At 39.7% G+C, this 21,661-nt stretch overlaps 1 protein-coding gene and 1 long non-coding RNA gene across 5 annotated transcripts in view; both read left to right on the top strand.

The window, feature by feature from the left end:
* Window positions 1-1,900: 1,900 nt before the first annotated feature.
* LOC110988630 (thyroglobulin-like) lies at window positions 1,901-12,443 on the top strand. 4 transcript variants are annotated; one of them, XM_087133297.1, is made up of 9 exons: window positions 1,901-2,051; window positions 5,215-5,571; window positions 6,270-6,417; window positions 6,981-7,101; window positions 7,216-7,349; window positions 7,902-8,133; window positions 9,321-9,403; window positions 9,917-10,120; window positions 11,254-12,443. In XM_087133297.1, the coding sequence occupies exons 6-9, from the start codon at window positions 8,003-8,005 to the stop codon at window positions 11,421-11,423; spliced, it is 588 nt and encodes a 195-aa protein (XP_086989423.1). In that variant the 5' UTR covers window positions 1,901-2,051; window positions 5,215-5,571; window positions 6,270-6,417; window positions 6,981-7,101; window positions 7,216-7,349; window positions 7,902-8,002; the 3' UTR covers window positions 11,424-12,443. The 4 variants fall into 4 exon arrangements, with proteins under 4 accessions (XP_086989423.1, XP_086989424.1, XP_086989425.1 ...); XM_087133298.1 differs by having other exon boundaries at window positions 7,216-7,383; XM_087133299.1 differs by lacking the exon at window positions 7,216-7,349.
* Window positions 12,444-13,189: 746 nt separating this feature from the next.
* The window catches only part of LOC110988631 (uncharacterized), a 13,098-nt gene continuing 4,626 nt past the window's right edge, over window positions 13,190-21,661 (top strand). The window contains exons 1-2 of the long non-coding RNA XR_002599469.2: window positions 13,190-13,443; window positions 14,322-14,402. This is a non-coding gene — a long non-coding RNA (uncharacterized LOC110988631). The remainder of the gene's footprint in view (window positions 13,444-14,321; window positions 14,403-21,661) is intronic.

The following is a 21,661-nucleotide window of genomic DNA, read 5'->3' as shown; positions in this document are numbered from 1 at the left end:
TAGACCTGGAGGAGAGAAAAAACAAGCTCCAGGCCTATGGCACAGGTAAAATCTCATCAAAACAAGGGGAAAATGGAGCGTAAGAAATGTGTTGTCAATGTTTTACTTGTGCAAACATCATTTTGTTTTCATTGCGGTTTAAGAAGGGAGGACCGTAACCCAATTTACGGCTGCTACTTCACTGTCCTTGGTTCTCCGTATTACAAATAATCTGTGAAAGATCCAAAGGGAACAAAAGGGAATCACTCTGTTTCTTCATCATCACTGTGAAGAGTAAGTGTAAATATTTTCAGTTTTCTTTATCCTTGCTACAAATGGTCATTGCTTTTCGAAGAAATGGCGATGTCAAAAAAATGTTAGCTATTATTGTGAGTAGCTCCTCTTCTTTTAAAACTGCAGAAACAGCGCCTTTTCAAATTTCAAGCTGGATAATGAATGTCATGTACTTATTTAATGTGCTCTAAGACCAAGTATCCAAGTAGGCCTACACATGATATTCTGAGACTACTGATAAAGAGATATAGTTACAGTAATGATAAAATAATTATAAAGTAAACAATTATGACTCTTTGGACGCTATAGACTTTAACATGACGCCAGTAGTTAGAGTGAAGAGAATATGGGTACACCCGGGAGTTTCGCAAAATGGCTGGTAGCTACACCGCGCTGAACGCGCGAGTACGTACTGATCAATGACTGGCTGGTGCACGCGTACGTCGCCACGGTCGCTTTTTTCATTGGTTACTACCGGCCATTTTGCGGGAGTTCCGAATGTCCGTGCCGCTCCATTTCCGGCCAGCAGCACATGCCCCAAAATGAAGTATTTGGATGCACGTGAGGTCTGCGCTACAATGTATCATCATGACCTGACGCCAACATGTGGGGCACATCCTTCGTTCTTGGATGACCTTGCTTTTTGAAATACTAAATTGGCTCGTTTATTACAAAATATGCTTGTTTCTTTGTAAAAACAAATCTGAGCGGACCAATTTGTCCTGTTCGTTGTATACTCGTTTCCTATATTATCGCAGTAACTCTATTATCGAAAATTTTGAATTTTGCATTGCCAGTGAGTTCCCAATCGGCAATATTCGCCCAGATAATCAATAATTTATGGCGTGAAGATACGTTTTATTCAAACCGAGAGAAAAATTCTGCATGTTTCTGGAAGTTTTGATTTTTTAATAAAAGATGCAATTTTCCAAATTTTGTAAATTCCCCTTGACCGTGTCCGTCATTACCTACCGTCTATCTATTTAACAGTTATTTCCAACGCCACCCTGCCCGTGAATATCCGTTGCTGGATGCCCATAATTTCAAAATTTTACAATGGCCAAATATATCAAAAGGTGTATAAAGGCACATTTTAACTGCGAAAACACCAAGTTTGTTGGAGTCAAAATAAGGCTTCTGCGCAGAAAAACTTTTTGCGTGCGTAAAGCGCGCCCCCAATCTCCATTACAAACAGACTTGTATCAATGCAATGGCAGGCCGACTTTTGCCCTCCGCCGCGCCCCCGCGGCAATTAACGAATAATTACATCGCCATTATTGTTGCATTTTCTGGTGCTTTTATAATAAAATTTAAAGAATTTTCAGGAGATATTTAGAATTTGTAATATAAAATTTGAATAATATAGTTCAGGTCTCGTGTGATGGTTATAATTCTCGGAGAATTAGAACTCGGAGAGAATACATTTTTAACAATTGTTTCGGAAATCGAAAAAACAATGAGACCTCAAAAAAATGGAGTCAACTACAGGTAAAACGGAACAGTATCACAAAATCAAGCTATGTTGTTTCCTCTGAAAACAAAATCTTTCTTTTTATCTTTATTTATTCATAAACAGAGTGCCCTAAAGGCCATCGTAGAAACTATTTCTCGATCCCGCCTGCGCGGCGAGAGACTAGATTCCGCTTGCATACGGTGCGCTGCACAGATTTTCCGAGCTGTCGTAGAGGAAAATAATTTCAACCACAAACAAACTTAAGAAATTAAGTTAAAAAGTAAGAATTAAACAACAGCAAGGATAGGATAATTCATGCAGGAAGGTGAGCGAGCAATCTTTATTTCGATCGGGAAATGTGATAATACTTAATAGAGCATGGAGCCCAGTACAAAACGATTAACGATGCCTGATGTGTAGCTGAGAATGTATCAAAAAACTTTCGTTGACATACACCATACTTGCATAATGTGCAACATTCAAGGGGATGTAGTGTTTGTGCGTTTGGCGTGGAAAGTTAACATTTAATCCCGGAATAGAGATATCTACAGATATATACATGTACATGTATAATTATATATCTATTTTCACGGAATAGACTATCCCTAATAATAGAGATAACTCTATTGCACAATAGAGATATATCTATTAAGTTACCGCTTCCGAGATCAGCAGGGACCCCCAGCGCATTGCGCGTGATTAGAAAATCGTTCAAGCGACCCTGGCACCCGTCTTTTGTGGCAGCTACTAAGAGAAAGTCGTCCAAATAATGCGTGACATCACCTTCCTGTGTCATAAGATGCACACGGGATTCAAGGAACGTACTGAACTTTTCAAAGAGTGCACATGAAATGGAGCACCCCGTCGGCAAGCATTTGTCATAATAAAATTGGTTCTCAAACTAAAAGCCTAATAACTCGTGATACCTTGGGGAAACTGGTAAAAGCCAAAAAGTAGACTTGATATCAGATTTGGCCAAATATGCACCCTTCCTCGCATTCAAGACCATATGTACTGCCACGTCAAAAGATGCGTAATTCACCTTGCACGTACTTCTCAGGACTGAGAAAGTCATTGATAGAAGTGCCATGCGGAAATGATAAATGGTGAATTAAGTGATACGAGCCTGGCTCTTTCTTAAGTACGAGGCTGATCGGACAGCATTGTAGATTCTTAAGTGGGTGCTTGGGGAAGGGGCTAGCAAAGCAGTCGGTTTGAAGTTCTTTAGCAAGCTTTTTCTCTAACAGTCAAGAGTTGTGATATTGCAGAGTGAAGGGCCTCGGAATCCCTGCTCACCCGAGGCCCACAGAAATCTCTGGATCTTCGTTCTGGCTCATTGCTCCACCCCATTTCGCCTAAATGCTACTATTACACGACAGACGCCCTTTGAATTTCAACACATAATCTACACTCAGCACAAACATGTTTTCTTTTTTCTTAGAGTATAATGAATTTTATTGCTAAGGTCGGTAAAATATCATATTCCTCTGAAAGCCAACCGATTTTGAATTTGTTTCTTTAATTTCATTAACTGGAATTTGATCAATCTGTTTCTTTACCCTGTGCAGAGACGGAAGACCCTGGCTTACTGAAGCCAAAGATTTGTAGGCCTTGTCCCATATTTCAAATTTATCCTTGATAAAGATGATGTTGTTAATTTCCTCGACAGACCCTTTCCTAGGTTTTAAATTAAAACTATTCACCACTCCTGACTCTTTGTCTTTGGCAGTGAGTGTTTCAGCCTCTAAACCACGAAAACCCAACAAACTGAAGAGCTTGAGAACAATGCTCAGAAAGTTTGGACTTAAGTCGGTGTTGGTGAGCACGACTGAACATAGAATGTTGCTTAGTTTACGAAGGATCTATTGGGCACTAGTAATTCCTGGCCTTAGTCTTGTTTTCGAATTTTGAACTTGGTAATTGAGAAAGCTAACGCAACGCAACTAGTTTCAACATTACACCAATCAAATTCACAGTGAAGAACTTTGAAGTTCCAGTTCTTGTTTTTACACAACTAGTTTTCAAAAGCTATCTGCTGCACTCCTCCTTTCTTGGCTGATTTTAATTTGACGAGAAGACGTGTAAGTTTCACTCGAATCTGACGTTCTAAACATGGTGTAAATTTTAAGCAAGAAAGATGGTATTGTTCACACAGTATCTTAAATACATGTACCTCCTGTGTTGCCGTCCTTCGAATCTGAGGGAATGAGTTTTTGAGTGTCATAAAATTTTGTCCAAAATTCAAAAATGGTGGTGTCTTGAAATTGGGCAAAAGTTCAGCTGAGTGTCCCTGTCCCCAACCATGCTGGCGTGGCTCACTTGAAAAAATTCCCCCCATCCTCAATAAACATGAAAGAAATGCTTTTGTAGTTGATAAATGCTGCTAGTTCCATTACCTAACCATAAGTTTGTCAGAAGATTATTTTCATATTTGGGAAGCATTGTTAAAGAGTCCATTTTGGACTTAAGAAAAAATTGAATAATCAAGCCAAAAAAAAAATTTCATCTGGCTTGGGGTTTTTGTAAAATCAAGATTTTTAAATCAGAATGTTGGGAGTTTCTGATTTCACTTAAAATGAAATTTGAGGTAAAAATATTGCTTGGGCAAGGTGCTAGAGGCAAAAAATCAGAGTGTGTCACATAAGGGTACATCAACATACCCTTTCGCAAGTAAGCCATCGCCAGTTACATACATGTAAGAAAGCCAACACAAGTGTTCACACTTTTGCAAGCATAGCAAAGTTCAGATTCTTTTAACAGTGCAATTTATGTGTAGTTCATTAGAAAAGAGGGCATCGTACTCAGGTATGTTTAGCCGTTGATGTTCATTGTGTGCAGCCCTTTTAGGCAAATCCTGTGCACAGATGTTTTCTTTTATATGGATATTCAGTGATTTCATGCAGTTGTATTGTGAAAAAAATGCTACTCAAAATTAGGCAAATTGCTATGCAAACAAAATATTGCATAGCAGTTTTTGCTGTGCAATTATTTTCAGGAAATGGAACACTGATCGCACAGATCCATCGAGTGAAAGAAAAGCTTAATGCAGTTTTTCATGTACTGCAGCTTTTCCTCCCATTTGAAGTTGACCTGTGTTGCTTTCAGTCGCACGCAAAGATGGCAAGGTTGGGATACTTGATGTGATTTCTGTGCTGAGATACACTGTCAGGGATCGATCATTACAACCTTGTAGCCCTGCAATAAGCCTTTTGCGAGTTACCTTTGACCCAAATCTACATGTAGAACACTGAGTTCTTTAAATATATGTGAACATAACAACTTGAATTCTCCTTACTAAAACCACTGTTGCAACAAAAGCTTGCCCCGAATCACGAGGTATAGCAACATGTTGCTATACCTCGTGATTCGGGGCAAGCTTTTGCTTAGTTACATAAGAGACGCCTTGCAACAATACACTGTTCTTATTTTACTGCATAGGTTGGTAACCCTGCATTTTTTTGGCATTCTCTCCATTTTCTACCCACCAGGAGAGCATTGCGAGATTGATTTTGATGACTGCACCTCTCTTCCCTGTGCCAACCGAGCCGTCTGCATAGATTGGGTCAATGCCTTCACCTGCCAGTGCTTGGAAGGTTTCACTGGTACTCTGTGTGAGATTAATATCAGTGAGCGTGTGTCACTTCCCTGCTTCAATGCTGGGATCTGTGTGGACCAGATCAATGGATACTTTCAGCCCAATCCCTGCAGGCACGGTGGGTCTTGTAACCTGACTGCCAATGGCTTTAAGTGTCAGCGTCAGGCTGGGTTTGAAGGAGCACTGTTCCAGACTAACATTGACAATTGTGTTAGTGTCTGCACGGAGCTGAGCGAGCTGTGTTGATCAGGTAAGAATGTTTTCAAGTTAAAGAGATTTTCCCTAATTGCTTTATTTTCCCTACAGAAAGTCACACTGCCAAGGTGTAGGATCTTTTATGCCTTCCATAGAAAACATGGCAGGCCATGCACTGCAGCCAAGTTCAAGTTCAATACACGTTCTCATTCCATGGACTTGTGCATTTGAACATAGAAATGGGGAAAATTTAGTTGTATAATTCAACTGTATATGATTATTGTTTACATGTCTGCTGTAAAACTGTCACTGAAAATCACTATGAGTTTGCACATGCATCCTTCAACACTGGTTAAGATGGCATCTTGAAAAAGGCTTAATTGGACCCATATGTCAAAGTGAATCCAGGCTGTTTGTCACAAGCACCATTGTGTATTATGGGAAATCTCCATTCCTAGTTTAGATTTTATTCGGAATCATATCTCATCGTTTTGACTTTATGTTAAGCAGCATTCCGGGGAGGGGATAAACTTCAGAAAATCATTATTCTACGTCCTATCTCACAGCATACAAGTTCCACCTCAGTCTTTGTTTATTTTTTGTTCTCTGCTAGTGCACCATCATCTCTAAAATGCTCAATTTCTTTCAGCCCACTCCCGCGTAGATAGATCTTCATTAGTCTGATTCCCAGTAGTCATATATTTTTCCACAGACCTGACCTTTCTCTGTGGTTGTTTATGTCCTTACCCACAGGCCAACCGTTATTCCTGTCGCTGTGCTCCAGGCTACACAGGACAGTTTTGTGAGACGGCTTTAGACATCTGCTCAGCTGAGCCATGCCAGAACAGTGCACAATGTCTGCCCACTGGAAACAGCACACACCACTGCATATGTGAACCAGGTAACTCGTGAACTGTTTGTCATCAAGATAACTTCTCTTTGCTGAACAAATGTTAAAACGATGGTTAGTTGCTCAAGTAAAGGAGCGTGTGTAGAGCACACCCAGCTATAGTGAAGTGGAGATGTATGTCTGATATTCACTTCTTGTTAAACAAAGGTTTTATGGACATTAAATGGTTCAAAATCCCATTTGCTTTAACACCATACCGGTAGATTAAGCTGTGCATAAAGACAGCTTCACTGACTTTGGACCAATTTGCAAGGCAAGTTCCATATTGATTCCTATGTGTCCATGTTGGTTTTTGTTAGCCAGCTGCACCATCAGTCATAAATAAGAAGATTTTCAAAATCATTTAGGGGTGTAATTACTGCTTGTAGATTGTGGCATCCTGGAATGGCTACAATTGATCATTAAGAGTGGCTCGGTGTCGGACAAATCCCAGATGACAGGTGCTAAGGAATCATCCTGACCTTTTGGGAGTACAAAGGTGATCAAAGTTCTTTGGATGGCTGTATGTCCGGGTGTTTTATTGTCAGTCATTTTCATATGAATGTCTCCCCCAGGTTTCACCGGGCTGCGATGTGAGGCGGCTATTGATAACTGCACACCCAACCCTTGCCTGCGCGGTGGTACATGCATCAATGGACTCAACATGTACTCCTGTGACTGTCCACCAGGCTACAGGTCAGTACAATTCATCTGTAGACATTGGAAGTCCTCTCTTAACAGTCAACAGTATCACTATGTCCATGTGAAGCAAGACGACTGTATTGGTTTGCTGTGTGTTTCTGATTACAGTGGCCCTGAATGTAAGCAGGATATCAATGAATGTGACAGCCACCTTTGTCAGAATGGAGCTCAGTGCATTGATAGTGTCAACCAATACCAGTGCAGATGCAGACCAGGATTTGTTGCCACATATTGCAGCCATCGTAAGATCTATGTGTTCATATCTTTGATTTCCGAGTATGATGATATCAAAAGTAAAAGTTTAGTTAAATACTGTGGATAATCCAATTGTTAAAATACCTGGGCTCAATATCATAGCACTGTTTAACAGCAGAAAAGTTGTACTTGCTATGGCACAAACTTCTGCTAACCCTTAGACTATTTCATATTGTGGTTGTGCTAACAATTGCACGCGAATAGAGATTTTCATTATTGGGTCACTGACAGCAGTGCCATGAAATTAGGTCCAGATGTAATTGTTATGTCATGTCTTAAAAACTGCATTTTCATGGCCCAGAACAATCATTTCTGACCATGTAGTCGGTGTGCATCCTTGAGGTGTGAGAAATGCCACTTTGCACAACACAGAGTTAACAATAGCTAAATGTAAACAAAAAACACATTTTACATCTTGGCAGGGTTGAGTGCACGCGGCCAAGGGCAGACATTAAGACACAAACAGCAACAAAGTGATGCAGCTTCGTTTTTTTTCACTTTTTGTGTCTATGTACTGATTCCATAATAATCCTCCCCAGACGCACCGTCTAATTTTGACCTGGCATTCAGAGGCAGTCATTGAAGGCAATTTGTCACTTTGCATCATGCCGTCGATGAACTACTGCGAGCATTCACCATAATGATGTGGATTCACACGGTTACAGCTGGGGGGGCCATCTGGTCCTACGCAACCCAGAGCTCTGGACAGACACTGGACAATGCAGAGTTTGCTATCAGCAATCCTGGGGCATTGCAAGTCTGCATTCAAGGGTAAGCTTCACTTATTTGACAACACCGCTTCCTCTCTTAGTGTGACTCAGAAATATGGAAACATGCCGCTCAGTGGCATCTCTATTCTGGTGTGATAATTTCCTGCTAAAAATATGCCCATTTCCTGCAGGCAGTTTCATTAGATGTCTGTGGAAGTGTTCCTGGGATTCCAGTAAGAAATGTGTAACTAGAGATGTTAAGAGAGAACATTCGTTATTGTTTATGAAGAAGTGACCAAAATCACAGAGGTAGTTATCTGTGATGACAATGAGTACTTAGAATTCCCTGTTTAACAGTGCTGTTAAAAGTACAGTCCATCATTGTTCGATTTTGCCTTGTGATCCTTTGAGGCAAGAAAATTCCTCAAATCTGATGAAGAATGGCTAAGAACAAATCTGACAAAGTGTCAGCTCAGTGAATACTATATATTCTTAGAAAAGCAATATTTTAGGTTTTCAGATCAAAAGTTGCCGAGTTTTGAATTTTTGTCTCAATCTAGCGTGTGGGATGCATTCTTTCATCCAGTGAAATGCAGCTACAGGATGTCATGTACTGTAACAAAGTATATTAATCCTGCGCTTTCGTGTGTCTTGTAAACACTTGTGGGCACCTCTTATAGCAGTTTTCCAAAAATGCATCTTTAGACACATCATCGGAAATGGGCCTTTTTCATTGTCTTCCTCAAAATAACAGCTTGCTAGAAAGAAGAATATCACAGGGAGTTTAGTTCCATAACTGTCTTTAAATCAAGTATGCTTTGTGACAATATTTTTCTCAAAGTTTGTTACTTTTTGGATTATTGAAAATGATGGACTGTTACTTATTGTCATTTGGTCAAATTTTTGGGTGGAATGAACTTGTTACACTTAAACAACAGCCAGAGAAGCCCATCACAATGCCTCTTCTTTTGTCTTAGGTATCAGTTAACTACCTTTTTCTCTGTGAGTGACAACCACTGGCATCATCTGGCTGTCACATGGGACAGGCACGATGGCATTCTCAAGATCTACCGAAAGCTGTATGTTACACTCAGCCATAGCCAGTTGATCTGGACACAGCTTGAGCTGATGTATTAGAGAGCTGTGTGTTACGCCCAGCCACAGCCAGATGATCTGGACATAGCCTGAGCTGATGTATTAGAGAGCTGTGTGTTACTCTCACTCTGTTGATCCCTTATCGTACCTCAGGTCAGTGGCTGCAGCACCCAGAGTCCCGCCGACCACACCCGTAGACGCAGCCGCCGATCAGAGAATGATGGCTGATCCCATCGGTATAGTCAGACCCTGGGCATGGTCAGGACAGATGTGGTTTGATTGAGTAAATGATTGCAACAAATACAAAGGTTGCCTTTTCATTGAGTATTGCCAACAGTTAGGAAAGGTGGTGAGAATTAGCAACTGAAGTCATTTGCAGTAATCCAGCAGCAACTTTCAACCTTTGTCATTTAAATTTACAAGGAGAATAGATGCTAAACTACCAAACTATTTGTAGCTGTGCTATTTGTTATTAGCAGTTAGTTGCTTGTTCATGAATTGGTGAATGAATTAAGTACTATGAATGGCCAACATCCAACGTGATTGCTAGTTTATGTTTCACATAGGATCACGTACAGTTACTGTGAAACATACCTCTCGTGTAACTGAGGAAAACACTCATTTGGAAAAAACATCAATTCAAAACATGGTGGGGAATTTTTTTCTGAAAAGCTGAGAGAAGTACATGTACAAAACATGAGTATAGATGATAGCTGTAGATGATGATCTTCTCTATACAAGCCATCCAGTGACCACCCAAAGCAGCATGGCGGAGGCCGTCAGTGACCTGCAAGACTCGGCACTTCATCTGATCAATCATTCTGCGTCAGGCCTGTTTGCTGTGAACATGGATGCTCAGGTTTATGACATTGACACTGAGAGGACCCACACCTACGGCACACAAGTCTGTCCCCATGGCTCTGTGCGAATTAGTGTCCGGGAGGCACGATGTGGTAAGTGCTGCCTTGTTTTAATTTCTTCTGTTTCAACATTTCCTTTTAAGATTTACGGCTCGCTGTTTAGTGCTTCGGACTGATGCTTTCAAAGGGAATCCCATATTTCCAGTTGGTTGTGCACGAGACATGGGCGTCAATCAGTGGGGGATGGGGGGCATGTCCCCCATTTTCCTGAGTGGGGGATACTATATCAATTCCCCCCCCCTACTTTTTTCCCAAACCTAAATGAAAATGTATGGTTATAGTAGCCAGACATTGTCTTAGATCACACCACAGAGTGTCTATACTCCAAACTGTCCAGGGCTCACTCAAGGGCCCCAGACCCCACGCCACTCAGAGCTTCGCGCTCGCATTTGTTCTGATCAGTGCTATGTCCCCTCCCCACTATTCAAAACGGATTGACACCCTTGGCACAAGAGTAGGATTATAATGAGTCTCAGCAGGGAAATATATGCTTATTTTTTGTTTTGTTTTGTTTTAAGTGGTGCTAATAAATCAGCCTGTAGAAGTCTACAGATATGGCTCTAAGGAATATCCTTTATTGTGCTGGCTAACATAGTGTTTGAGGCAGCTTTGGTGCATGTTAAGCCCTTCGCGACGGGAAGCGGCTATAGCCGTAAAAATTGAGCCTGCTTTTCAGCTATTATTCTTGGCCCAGGCACGAGCGAACACGGTGAAAGAAGGCAGACACTGGCTCTAGTATATATGGTAATTGGCCTTTGTGTGTAGCCTAGAAATGAAAGGACCAAATTTGCATCATAATCACCAGCTTCACAATAGTCCCCACTTTGAAAAGAGGCAGCGGGAATGTGGAAGGGTGAGTAGAGCCGCATGCCACCGAACAATCAGCCTTTTCACCGTGTAACTCAAAGCGTGCAGAGCACGCAGGGCCACAAACCGAGAATTTGCGGTTTGGTAGGTGGCCTTCGTGGCCAAGCGAGGCTGTAATTCTTGGAGTCGGCTTTCAGGAAAGAAATTCCTGTCATCAAGGGGTTAAAAATCTGGAGCAGTGAAACTGTTTATGGAATGCATCCACCTTTGCATGATCTTATGGCATTGCAGGATCTTGTAAGAACCTTGTTAAACATTCATTTCAATAATGCTAATCATCTCTGGTTTTCTCTGTTCAGTTCCCTGTGAGCCAGGCTCTAACAACCAGGAGGCTTGTTATGCCTGCCCACCTGGCATGTACCAGTCACAAGAGGGCAGCACCACCTACTGCCAAGCCTGTCCACGTGGACATACCACCGTTGGCCCTGGTGCCACAGGGGAAGAAGATTGTGTGGTCATCACACTGTAGTCCCTAACTGACAAGTCTGCAAGATCATCTAAATGCCAGATCTCCTTTGTGAAGCCTTTTACATAGGAAAGCTTTCATTACGCTATTTTTGTAACATCAGCCTAATCCAATTAAAGCAGATACCCGGATTCTTGGTATTTAAGCAATTGATGATTAATGGAATAAAATATGAAACATAATGTAAGTGGACGTTAAGGATGCCACAACAATAATGGAAAAGTAAGTAGAAAACAACTCCATGGCCACACCAGAATATTCAGAAAGAATACTTGGGAAAAATGATGATAAACCATTGCAAAAGAAAAAAATTGAAAGTATTTGCAAAATGTGAACCAGATGATGAGCGATGTATAATTGCAGTCTTTGGTAGTTCAGTTTGCATGCATGGACAGAAGTGCATTTCTAAAATGAATGATGCTAATTCCAAATTTGCATATGTTACCATAAAAATCTGATAATGTCCAAAAAACACGTTTGAGTGCCTGAGCTCTTAAGCAGTAGGAGCATGTGCATGCAATCTGTATTCCATGCTTTAAAAAAGGCACACAGAATGTCTCTGAGTGCCAGGTTTGGGGAATTTTAGTTGTGGAAAACTACATTAAACAGATGCATTTTCAACATCCACAGAAACTTTATTTCAGCAGGGTTTTAGAAGGAATTGCAGACCAGATAGCTCGATTAAAAGTGAGATCGATTCAGAGATCATAGAACTTGTATTGGCATGCATTGTGCCACATTTGCCATCAAATTCTAATCACACGTGTCACTTTGATCGTTTTTACCCCTCATTTTCTCAAAAGCTGAAAGATCTCACAAAATTTTTGTTTTGTCAGTGTCATATTCTTTGAAATTTAGTCAGTCTTTGTGTAGTTAGCTTTGTAGCTGTCGTCAGGTGCCAAAAAGATTGCTACTTTTTACCCTTTTTTTTCAATTGCAGAACATTATGTTTCTGCTATTCAAAGCTTTACTTCTTAAACCGTAAGTTCGTATGATTTTGACATCTGTTTTATTGGTACAAAATCGTCACTCAGAAGAAAAGTGAACTTTACCAGAGGCCTTGTTTTTGCTTTTTTGAAACTAAAATTGAACATATATGTACTATTTTTAATGTGACTCATTTGCTCAGTGTGTAATAAAACAGGTTTTACATACTTCTGCTTGCTCATCTGAGTTCATATTATTTGGATTGTCCGTTATGTAAGGGACGTTATATGAAGCCCAAATCTGTTTTTTTTTTAATTAAAGGTCGTCGTTGCATTGAATTTGTTTCAACAATTGGAAAGGGGAGTGTAATGGGAATATAATTTATGCTGGTACATTAAGTATGTACATACGTATTGTGGTGTAGGGTGTGGAACAAGTAGGATATTTGCCCGTGTCCGCCGTCCTCTTTTTTTAAAAGCTGTTTTTGACGTTTATTATTAAAAGTGTTAAATCCTATTTTTCTTTATTTCAACCTCATTCAGTGTGTTAAATGTCATAATAAAAACGAAAAAAAAAATTCAAGGTGATGATTTCCTCTTCAAAGGCCTTCCCTGCCCTGTATTACAGATAATATATAAATGAGGAAGTGAGAACATCCAAAATATTTCACACGTCACGACATTTAACAATCTAATTTCTCCCTCAAGGGTTATGCAGTGTATTTATATTATAATTTGGCATCCGGTTGAGGAAAATGATTGGTCTACGGAAAATTCCTTGCTCTGTGATTGGTTGAGCCGTGGGCGGAATTATTTTCTGTTTTATGCTGGACCACGTGGTATAGGCAGACAAAGGATTGAGGGCAGAAACGTGCACGTCAGCGTTGACTGGACGCCATTAACCGTTCTGTTAGGCCTTTTTTTTCAGTAAAACCGCTGTTAAATATGTGTTCTGGGAGATGAGAAAACGTCTCTGGGCATCCTCAAGATTTCCAGAAGAATCTTATCCTCGTTTCATCTTCTCTTGGTTGTGTTTGAACACCACGGGAGTTCCGAACCCCGAAAGAGCTGCAGATTTTTTCACAAGCATTTTCTCGGTACGTTGAAAAGCACATCACAGCACATGATGTAGGCCTAGTAATGAAAGGGGGAATTGTGCATTTGGGGACCCCCTTACTGACGTCCGTACGTAAATGGAACTCTACCCCACGAGGGCATCAGTTGTGGTCCATATGTGGAACTAGTACTCCTTCCTTCCTTTCGTCAATTTATTTCTGGGTAACAGTGGTAAAATATATGCAAGATGCAAGGCTCTGTACATGAAAAATAAAAACGTGAGGGCAAAGAAGCAGTGGTATAACTGTGGCCGGGGGGGGAGGGGAGATGCCCGTTCCCGTTCCCCGGGTGCCCCCTCCCCCAGATATTTAGCCCTAGTTACACCACTGCAAGGAAGAATTGCAGCACTGGCTGTTAAAGGGGGTTGCAACCCCTACTGATAAAATGGCAAAGAGAAAAAATGGAAAGCAGAACAGATGAAAGGGCATGGATATCAAATTATTGCTGATTTAAAATACCTCGGAATTTAACCCCCCCCCAAAGTACGAGATGAGATGGGAACCTGCAAAGGGGAGTGGCATATGAGATGCCCTGCTGGAGATGGCTCATAGTGGTTACTCTACAGCATGAATTTGTAAATATCTACAGGGGTTGGCGTTACTCATAATTGTCTTATTTTCCAGGCTAGAAGTCTTGACCCTTGTAAGATATTTAAAATTTACATGTTCCAAAGTGACCACATCTTATTCCTTTCTAAAAGAAAATGCTTTTGCCCTCCCCAAAATAGTTGCAGCTGATTGCAACTGATACAGGTAGGGGTGATAGACCCTGCCGGTGCACCGCAAGATTAAATAGTAAAATCAAACCATGCATTTGGCTGACAATGTTACAACCTGTCTTTGGACTTTTTTATAAACAGAAACCAGCATTTGGCCAAGTCATGAAGTCACCAATTAAGGTGTGTGGATGGACCTTCAACTTGAAGTCAGAATACTGACAGGTAAGAATCACAAGCCCTTGCTAATGTGATATGTTCCATGCTCCATCAAAACTAGAATGTGCTTGCATCCAAAATGTTGTCTGTTGCATCATCAGACATTTCAAGAAAACTCCGCCGAGAGGAGATTTTGAAAAACTGAGTTCGCAAACTCTTGAATATTTGTTGGGATTTTGGGGGATATCCCATGAAAGCCCCTTTTGTATCATCATGGCAATGTTTGTGCAGCTGATGAAGCATGTTTTGATGGAGCAGGGAAGGGACAAATCTATAGACCTCCCCCTCCCACGTGACTGGAATGGGCTAAATGTAAACGATACCACCAAGTGTGGACCTTCCCCCGCCATGTTGATCACATATATTCCTACAGGCAGCTTCAACCACGAACATGGGCACGTGCGAATGATGCATGCCTGACTAGTTTATCTTGAATAAGTAGATTGCCATCACAACACTATGCACTCATTACCATCACAACACATCGCGGTAAAGCACGATTGTGATATCACAGGAAAAAGGTCTATACTTTCACCAAAAAGTTGTAATTCCATTTCTGTAATGCATGTACTTTACAAGAGAAAAATCGGCAACCTGTGTTACAAAGATATGAGATTTTATTGCCATGCTTGGCCAGCCCTTTGGTAAGTGTAGATAGTTGGAGCTTCTGACCAGTAGGTTATTTCATAAAAGCTACACAGACTAAATTTTCCTAGTTAAATCAAGTTGATGCATTTTTAATTTCACATTTATTTGTCTCGTAATACATGTATGTCTTATTATGGACAAAGATCACATTCAGGGGAGCCAGGTTGTTGTAAAGTCGTTCTTTCCTTTTGCCTCTGTGACCTAAAGGTCCAATTTCATTGGCGTAGGTTATGCAGGATTTCAATGGTCTCCAAGGGGTTAGGGTTAACTGATTCCACAGGTTTTCCTGGGAATAATTATTGGATATCCAGGGATTTCCTTCCATCCCTGGCTTCTTCATTTTCCCTCATAATCACCCTGTAATTAGAACTTAAATGGGTTGTTGGATAAACATGAATAAACATCCACAAATGAGAGTCCTCAAATTTACCAATAAATGTGTTCACTTTTCATCAGATGTGCACTCTGCACACTGACTGTTACTCCTCAAGGCATCCAAGAAAAAATTTCCTAGCACGATTGGTTTCTTTGGAAGGGGGCTCTTCCTATTCAAATATGATGTCTACTGAGGTAAATTATTTGTCAGTAAATACTCGCATACCATTAGTCAAATAGTCTGTCAATACTTCATTCAATATCACATTTATGCTTACAATGTATATTCTCGACTGTCAATCCCATCAATCCTATGTAGTAAGGTGATGAAGTTGGCGCCTTGTAATAGTTGTTCAGTGTGTTACAATTTTCATACAAGCTGAATTTTGTCAATGACAAAAGCTGTACAACATCTCACATTTCATCTCAGTGACATTGAACTATTTTTCTGTGCGAAACCTAGGTGTTTTTTGCTACCACAACATGATAATGTCTGATGATACATAACCCTGTCATTCCTAAACTGGCATATCTGCAGTTTTAGTTAGATGAGATTTCTTGACTTTGAAGCAATATGCCACAATGCAGTACATGCTCACATTCTATCCACTCAGATAATTTCTGCTGCCTACTTAATAGCATTTCTAAGAATAAATTATGTTTCTTTCTAAACTTGCAGAAATCCACACAAAGCTTCTCTGGCTTCCAGTTAATCAATGAATTCAATTCTGAACATTATTCTGCACTTTTAAATCATTAGCTCTGTTTCATACCCTTCTCTCTTCTCTTCTGAGTATCCAAACCAATTTATATTCCCTTCATTTTTCTTGTATTTTGCTGTCTGTAAGTCTCAAAGAAGGCCGTAGATGGGGCTCTGTTACCCCTTGCCTCTGTAACAATCTACCCCATCAAATGAGGAGTTCAGTATATCAGCATTTAATTTTTGCCAGAAACATATCTTCCCCTGACCTTGGCAAATTGTCTAACTGTTGTCTTCTTTTCTCTTTCTAAGCACCTCATACTCAAATGATTTGGTGCTATATAAACACAGTTGTTATTGTTTAAGTTTCATCTATGCCAATTTTCTCAATTGTTGGAAACTGAATCAGTTTGCAAAATAATCTGCATTGCCATCATTTGATACTTGAGCTGAGACCTACATGTATAGTAATTTTCCTTCTGGTCATCTTATAACAATAGTAAATACCACAATGAGAACCAGTTGGAGTTGGTGACAACTAGTGGTGGAATGATTTTCAAGGTTGGGGCAGGGGCAGGGGTAGTTGTGAGGTACATGTATCAGATCCTGGCCATCAATAGACCCTATTCGCGTGGAGGCCATTTTTGATCTCATCCCCCAATTCTGTTGTATATATTGCAAACTGTCGATAAGGATGTCACCAGACTGTTTTATACTTCCATGCATTCCAAGCCTCCCTTTCAATAATTTTTGGAATCTGGCAAGTTACAATACTGTGTGTTCAAGCATGAATTTGAAATTATTCATCGGAGTAGACAGGTGGCCATTGGTCATGAAATTTCATTTTATAACTTCATTAGTACTCTCAACATTCAAAAATGAAGAGCTAACCTCGCTTTCAAATTCAATATGGCCGGCACCCTGAATAAAGTCTGTAATCTGATCCATTAAACCCTGCCAAAAGTAGAGGGGCTAAGTTCCCCAGTAAAAAAGGGGGAACCCCTGCCCCTGTTCTGCACCAGAGGTTGGTGGTAACTGAAAACAGTACTGTTCCCATAAAATGTGCATAAAAGCACACCTCTATCAGTACATTAAGTTCCTCTAATCTACTATTTGCAATGTGCCCCCAAGTTTCCACTAAAAAGAAAATGTAGTATAGTTCATGTGTTTGTGAGAGATTTCTGTGAAATTTGATGCATAGATCATAATATATATCAGTTTTTCACCAACTTCCCACAGTACTGTTAGTTTTTTTATGTGTGCGATTACATGTGTGATTTGGAATCCTTTGCATCTGCATTTTTGTAAGATATTTTCCTCCCAAAGCCAAAGTTGGAAAGGCTCCATGGGCACACCATAAATTCCTGTTGCATGATTACACAAATTGGTAAAATTCTGAGGTAGTTTCACCTTGTATGACAAGGAAGAATGAAATATTTCTTGAGACCATGTCTTGACATCCTCTATTAAGGGTGAGGCTCAGTAAATTCCAACATATCTGGGCACGCAAGTTGTGAAATATTTGTTAATGACGTGTATAAAAGGCTTAATTATTACAAACAGGTAAGGATTTTTCCATTTGTCGACCAAGGAAAACATGACATACTCTTTTAATTCGGAATCCACCTATGAATGAGGAAATGCTCCAAATGAGTAACTACTTTCTTCATTTACAATGAACTTCGAATCATGTAACTTTTTCTGACACAATAAAAACTTAGGATGCTGAGAATAAAGAACAAATTAGACTTTTTGCATAGTTTTATTTAGTGCATAATCTATATGCACAAGACTTGCTTTTCCTACTTGTCTGAATACTGCTGATATTTCCAATTCCCCAAAAGTGAAGTTAAACACTATTTTCGAATGCATGCCCTGATAATGTTCAACATCTCTGCAGACAATATTCGTAATAGGATTATGTTTAAAAATGGTATTTGTCCAGTCGTGTACATTGTGGACTTTTGAGGCCAACTTCTTTGCAGTGATGCTGCTTGGTTAAATGAGGCCTTAGTCAACTTGGTTAGTCATTTTTAAAATTTTAGACAGCCTAAGGTTTAACCATTCCAGAATGAATAACTGGACCACTAGAATGTGTTAAATTCATGATATTGTTCGGAAATTTAATTGCCGTGCAAGAACACCATTCAAAGTAATATCAAGCCCTGATATTTTCTTTTAATTATGAAGATACTATGTTTATTCTGATGTGTAACTGAGAGAGGATGCCAACACTTCAAAAACAAAACAAAAAGTCAAATTGGCACCAATTTCTCGTGTGGTGAACAGATTTTTCAAATGCACTGATTTTTCAAATGCACATATACATTGCAAACATTGCCGCATAAATTCAAAAAAGTGCTAAACTCCTTGTCCTATTTTTCATATTCTGTTTGATTGACTACATAATTCTGCGAAGTTTGGCTGAGTATCATTTGACATGTTTCCATGCACCTGGGACAATAGGCAAAATGTATACTCCAGAAAACTTTTGATTGCAATAATTCTGTGATGGCATGCTATAGCAAACCTGTTTCCTTAAATTAATTTATTTAATCCTAACAGTCCTTAATCCTTCACCTGTTGAAGGATTGAGGACTGTTAGGATATTGTGAAGTTAATTTATCTGTCTTTGGGTATAATTACTTAAGAAACCAGTAACTTAAGAACAAGAGATCATTTATACATATGAAACAAAAAATACTTTATAAGTGTTTGGTGTAAAATATAAATGTTACATTCCACTCTCACATGCTACCTGTTCTAAAAATTGTGCATATGGAGAATTTTTCACCCTCAAGTGTTAAATTTGAGATAGAAAGATCAAGCTTCTTCAGGATAAAAAAAATGAATTGATTTTGAAACCAAAAGCGGTACATGTATTCAGTGTCACTGGAGTGCAGCAATTTTAATATTTCAGGGTTATTGCATTCTATCATGTAAAGCAAAATTTATGTTTAGTTTATTCGTATATTTACAATACATTTAATCCCAACTCCTGACAAACTAAATGAAAAGAAACCATATTTTCACTAGTTTGGAAGTCCTCTGTAACAGTTTCCAAAATATTTATATGCATAAATGCTTGAAAACAATGCAGCTTTTGGGTATATTTCAAAAGAAACAAATCTTTCACCCCAAAATCAGTTGCTTTGGGGAGTAGCTCTTGTGCAGAACTAGAGCATTTCCATTGATGTGTACACTGCAAAAACTGGGGTGTTAAATTTAACACCCCAGTGTTATCAGAGGACTACACTAACACTTTTCACTGGTGTTAAAATGTTTGGTGTTATATGGTGTTACTTTGAACACCCTCCAGTGTATTGTAACACTTACAAGTATGCAAAGTAACACCAGCAGTGTTAAAGTAACACCCTATGGTGAAGTCATCTGATAACACCACAATTCACATGCTGAATGTGACAGATAAAAAACCAAACATTCCGGAAGATATCAAGAACCTACCCTCCATCTGTTACTTGCATAAAGCAGCCAACATAACACCAGTGGAAAGATGTGAAGTCTCTCTCCACCAAGATTTAAATCGAGACTTTTATGCAACAGTTCATCGCTGTAGCCAATGGAGATATGCGACAATGATGTCTTCCTGCTCAGTGCAGTCATGTGACATGCAGTAATGTTTCTCCAGTAGCCAGTGGTAATTTGTGAAAGTTCTTCACAATGACGCCTACCCACCCAGGGTGAAAACTGGAGGTAGTTCATCACAGTGAAATTTTGTCAGCCAGTTGCAGGCCAGATTTGGGAGAGTTTGACGTCGCGCCTTCACCGACTAGAAAATGGTCACATGTGAAGGTTCATGAGTGTAGGCCATCTACTCTAGAAACTGGAGATTGTGACATCTATCACTATGACATTCATCCATCCATCTTGCAACACTCCATATGCCCGCCATTTAGGCCTATGGCAGTTCACATTTCTGTCTCGACTCCACTTCATCGCTAGCAGACGAAACCTGTGAGGTTTCATCCCAAAGACATCTTTTCATTCAATAACAGACTCGTGACTACATTGATGTCTCTCCTTCAGTAGCAGGTGGAATCTCGGACTGGTCATCACAATGGCAGTTCTCCCAGTAGTTGTCACAGTTCATCATTCCATTCTGTCCATCCAATAGCAGATCAATGACAACTTTCAAATACCAACAACATCGAAGAGTTTACTAAGTCTTCTAGGATTTCTAGGGTGGAAGAAAATATGGTTTCTTTCTTAGCAAACAAAATTTGTCCTGTGTGTATTTGTATGGAGTACAGGAACCAAATGTTAAATTAGACAACTTAGGCTTTCAACTAAACACGCATGGAGGAGCACTAAAGTATAAAATGGGTACATCAAGAGTGAAGTGCACTGGATCCTTGGAATGGCCCAACATCAGGGTGTCAGTTGGGTGTAAACCTGGCTGGCGGTGACAGTGTACCTTACCTTGGAGGTATCATATATGCGTGAGCTCAAGGAAAGGAAAGATATATTGCTTATATATTGTAAAATGAGAGGGAAACCTGTTGTGTTGGGATTGGGGTATGTGGAGACTTTAAATCTGCTCTGGATCCTTGAAATGGCCCAACATCAGGGTGTTGGTTAGGTGTAAGCCTAGCTGACTGTGATGGTGCATCCTTTGTACGTGTATTTAATTTACAGGGTATAAGTTTAATGTAATATTATAGACGAATGCAATAAGAAAGGAAAACAGTTCATAATTGGGCAAGCAAAAAAGTGGCAGTGAATGACTATTAAAGACCAAATAAAATTAGAATTTTATTTATCACTTAAGTGGATGGGCAAGTGGGAATATTTTGTTTGATTTTTGATTGAATGAATTTAGGGAGGCCTAAGTTTTAGTTGGAGGAAGTTTACATGTACTCGTCATTTCAGTTGAGTAATTTTTGACCCTGTAGAAATAGGGCTAAACTTTTGGGGAAGGGACTTTTTGTTTGTCTTGAGACAAGAGATTAATTATACTAGTGGTTCTCTGTCAGTGGCATATCTAGGTGTCAGAGGGGACAACATGGATTTTTTACCCCCTTTTTTTCCTAACAGATTGCCCTACATCTGTGTTTTTGTTTTTCCCCGTAAAAAGAATCCCCCGCAGATGGGGTGGGTACTTCTCCTAAAGTCTGGTGCCTTCAATTAAAAAATCGGCCACATCTCCAAGTGGGAAAGTTGCCCCCTCCCTAAGATATGCCACTGTCCTTGTTTAAAAGCTCATCAGGTTTGCTACTACATGTATAGTCTTCTCCTAGCTTGGAACCCATACACTTCTTCATTCTCAGACTTTCTGTCAAACCCTCAATTTTTTTATGCTTGATGTTCACTCATTTTACATTTTTTTGTCAATATTGAGATAGAATCTAAAAGGAACTGTGTTTGTTTGGGCTCAAAACTAAAAGTAAATAGCCGTGACAAATGTACACCATGATTAAGATAATATATTTTTATGGTTTCACTTGGCAGGAGAAAGACCTACATGTATAATTCTCCCTTCACCCTCTCTGGATCACATTTACTGCCCTACGTACATTATATT

Source organism: Acanthaster planci, linkage group LG02 (assembly GCF_054643075.1).
Source record: "Acanthaster planci isolate LZ-2023a linkage group LG02, COTS_SCS, whole genome shotgun sequence".
NCBI lineage: Eukaryota > Metazoa > Echinodermata > Asteroidea > Valvatida > Acanthasteridae > Acanthaster > Acanthaster planci.
Note: the sequence above shows the minus strand (reverse complement) of the source record. Positions and strands in the feature narration are given on the sequence as shown.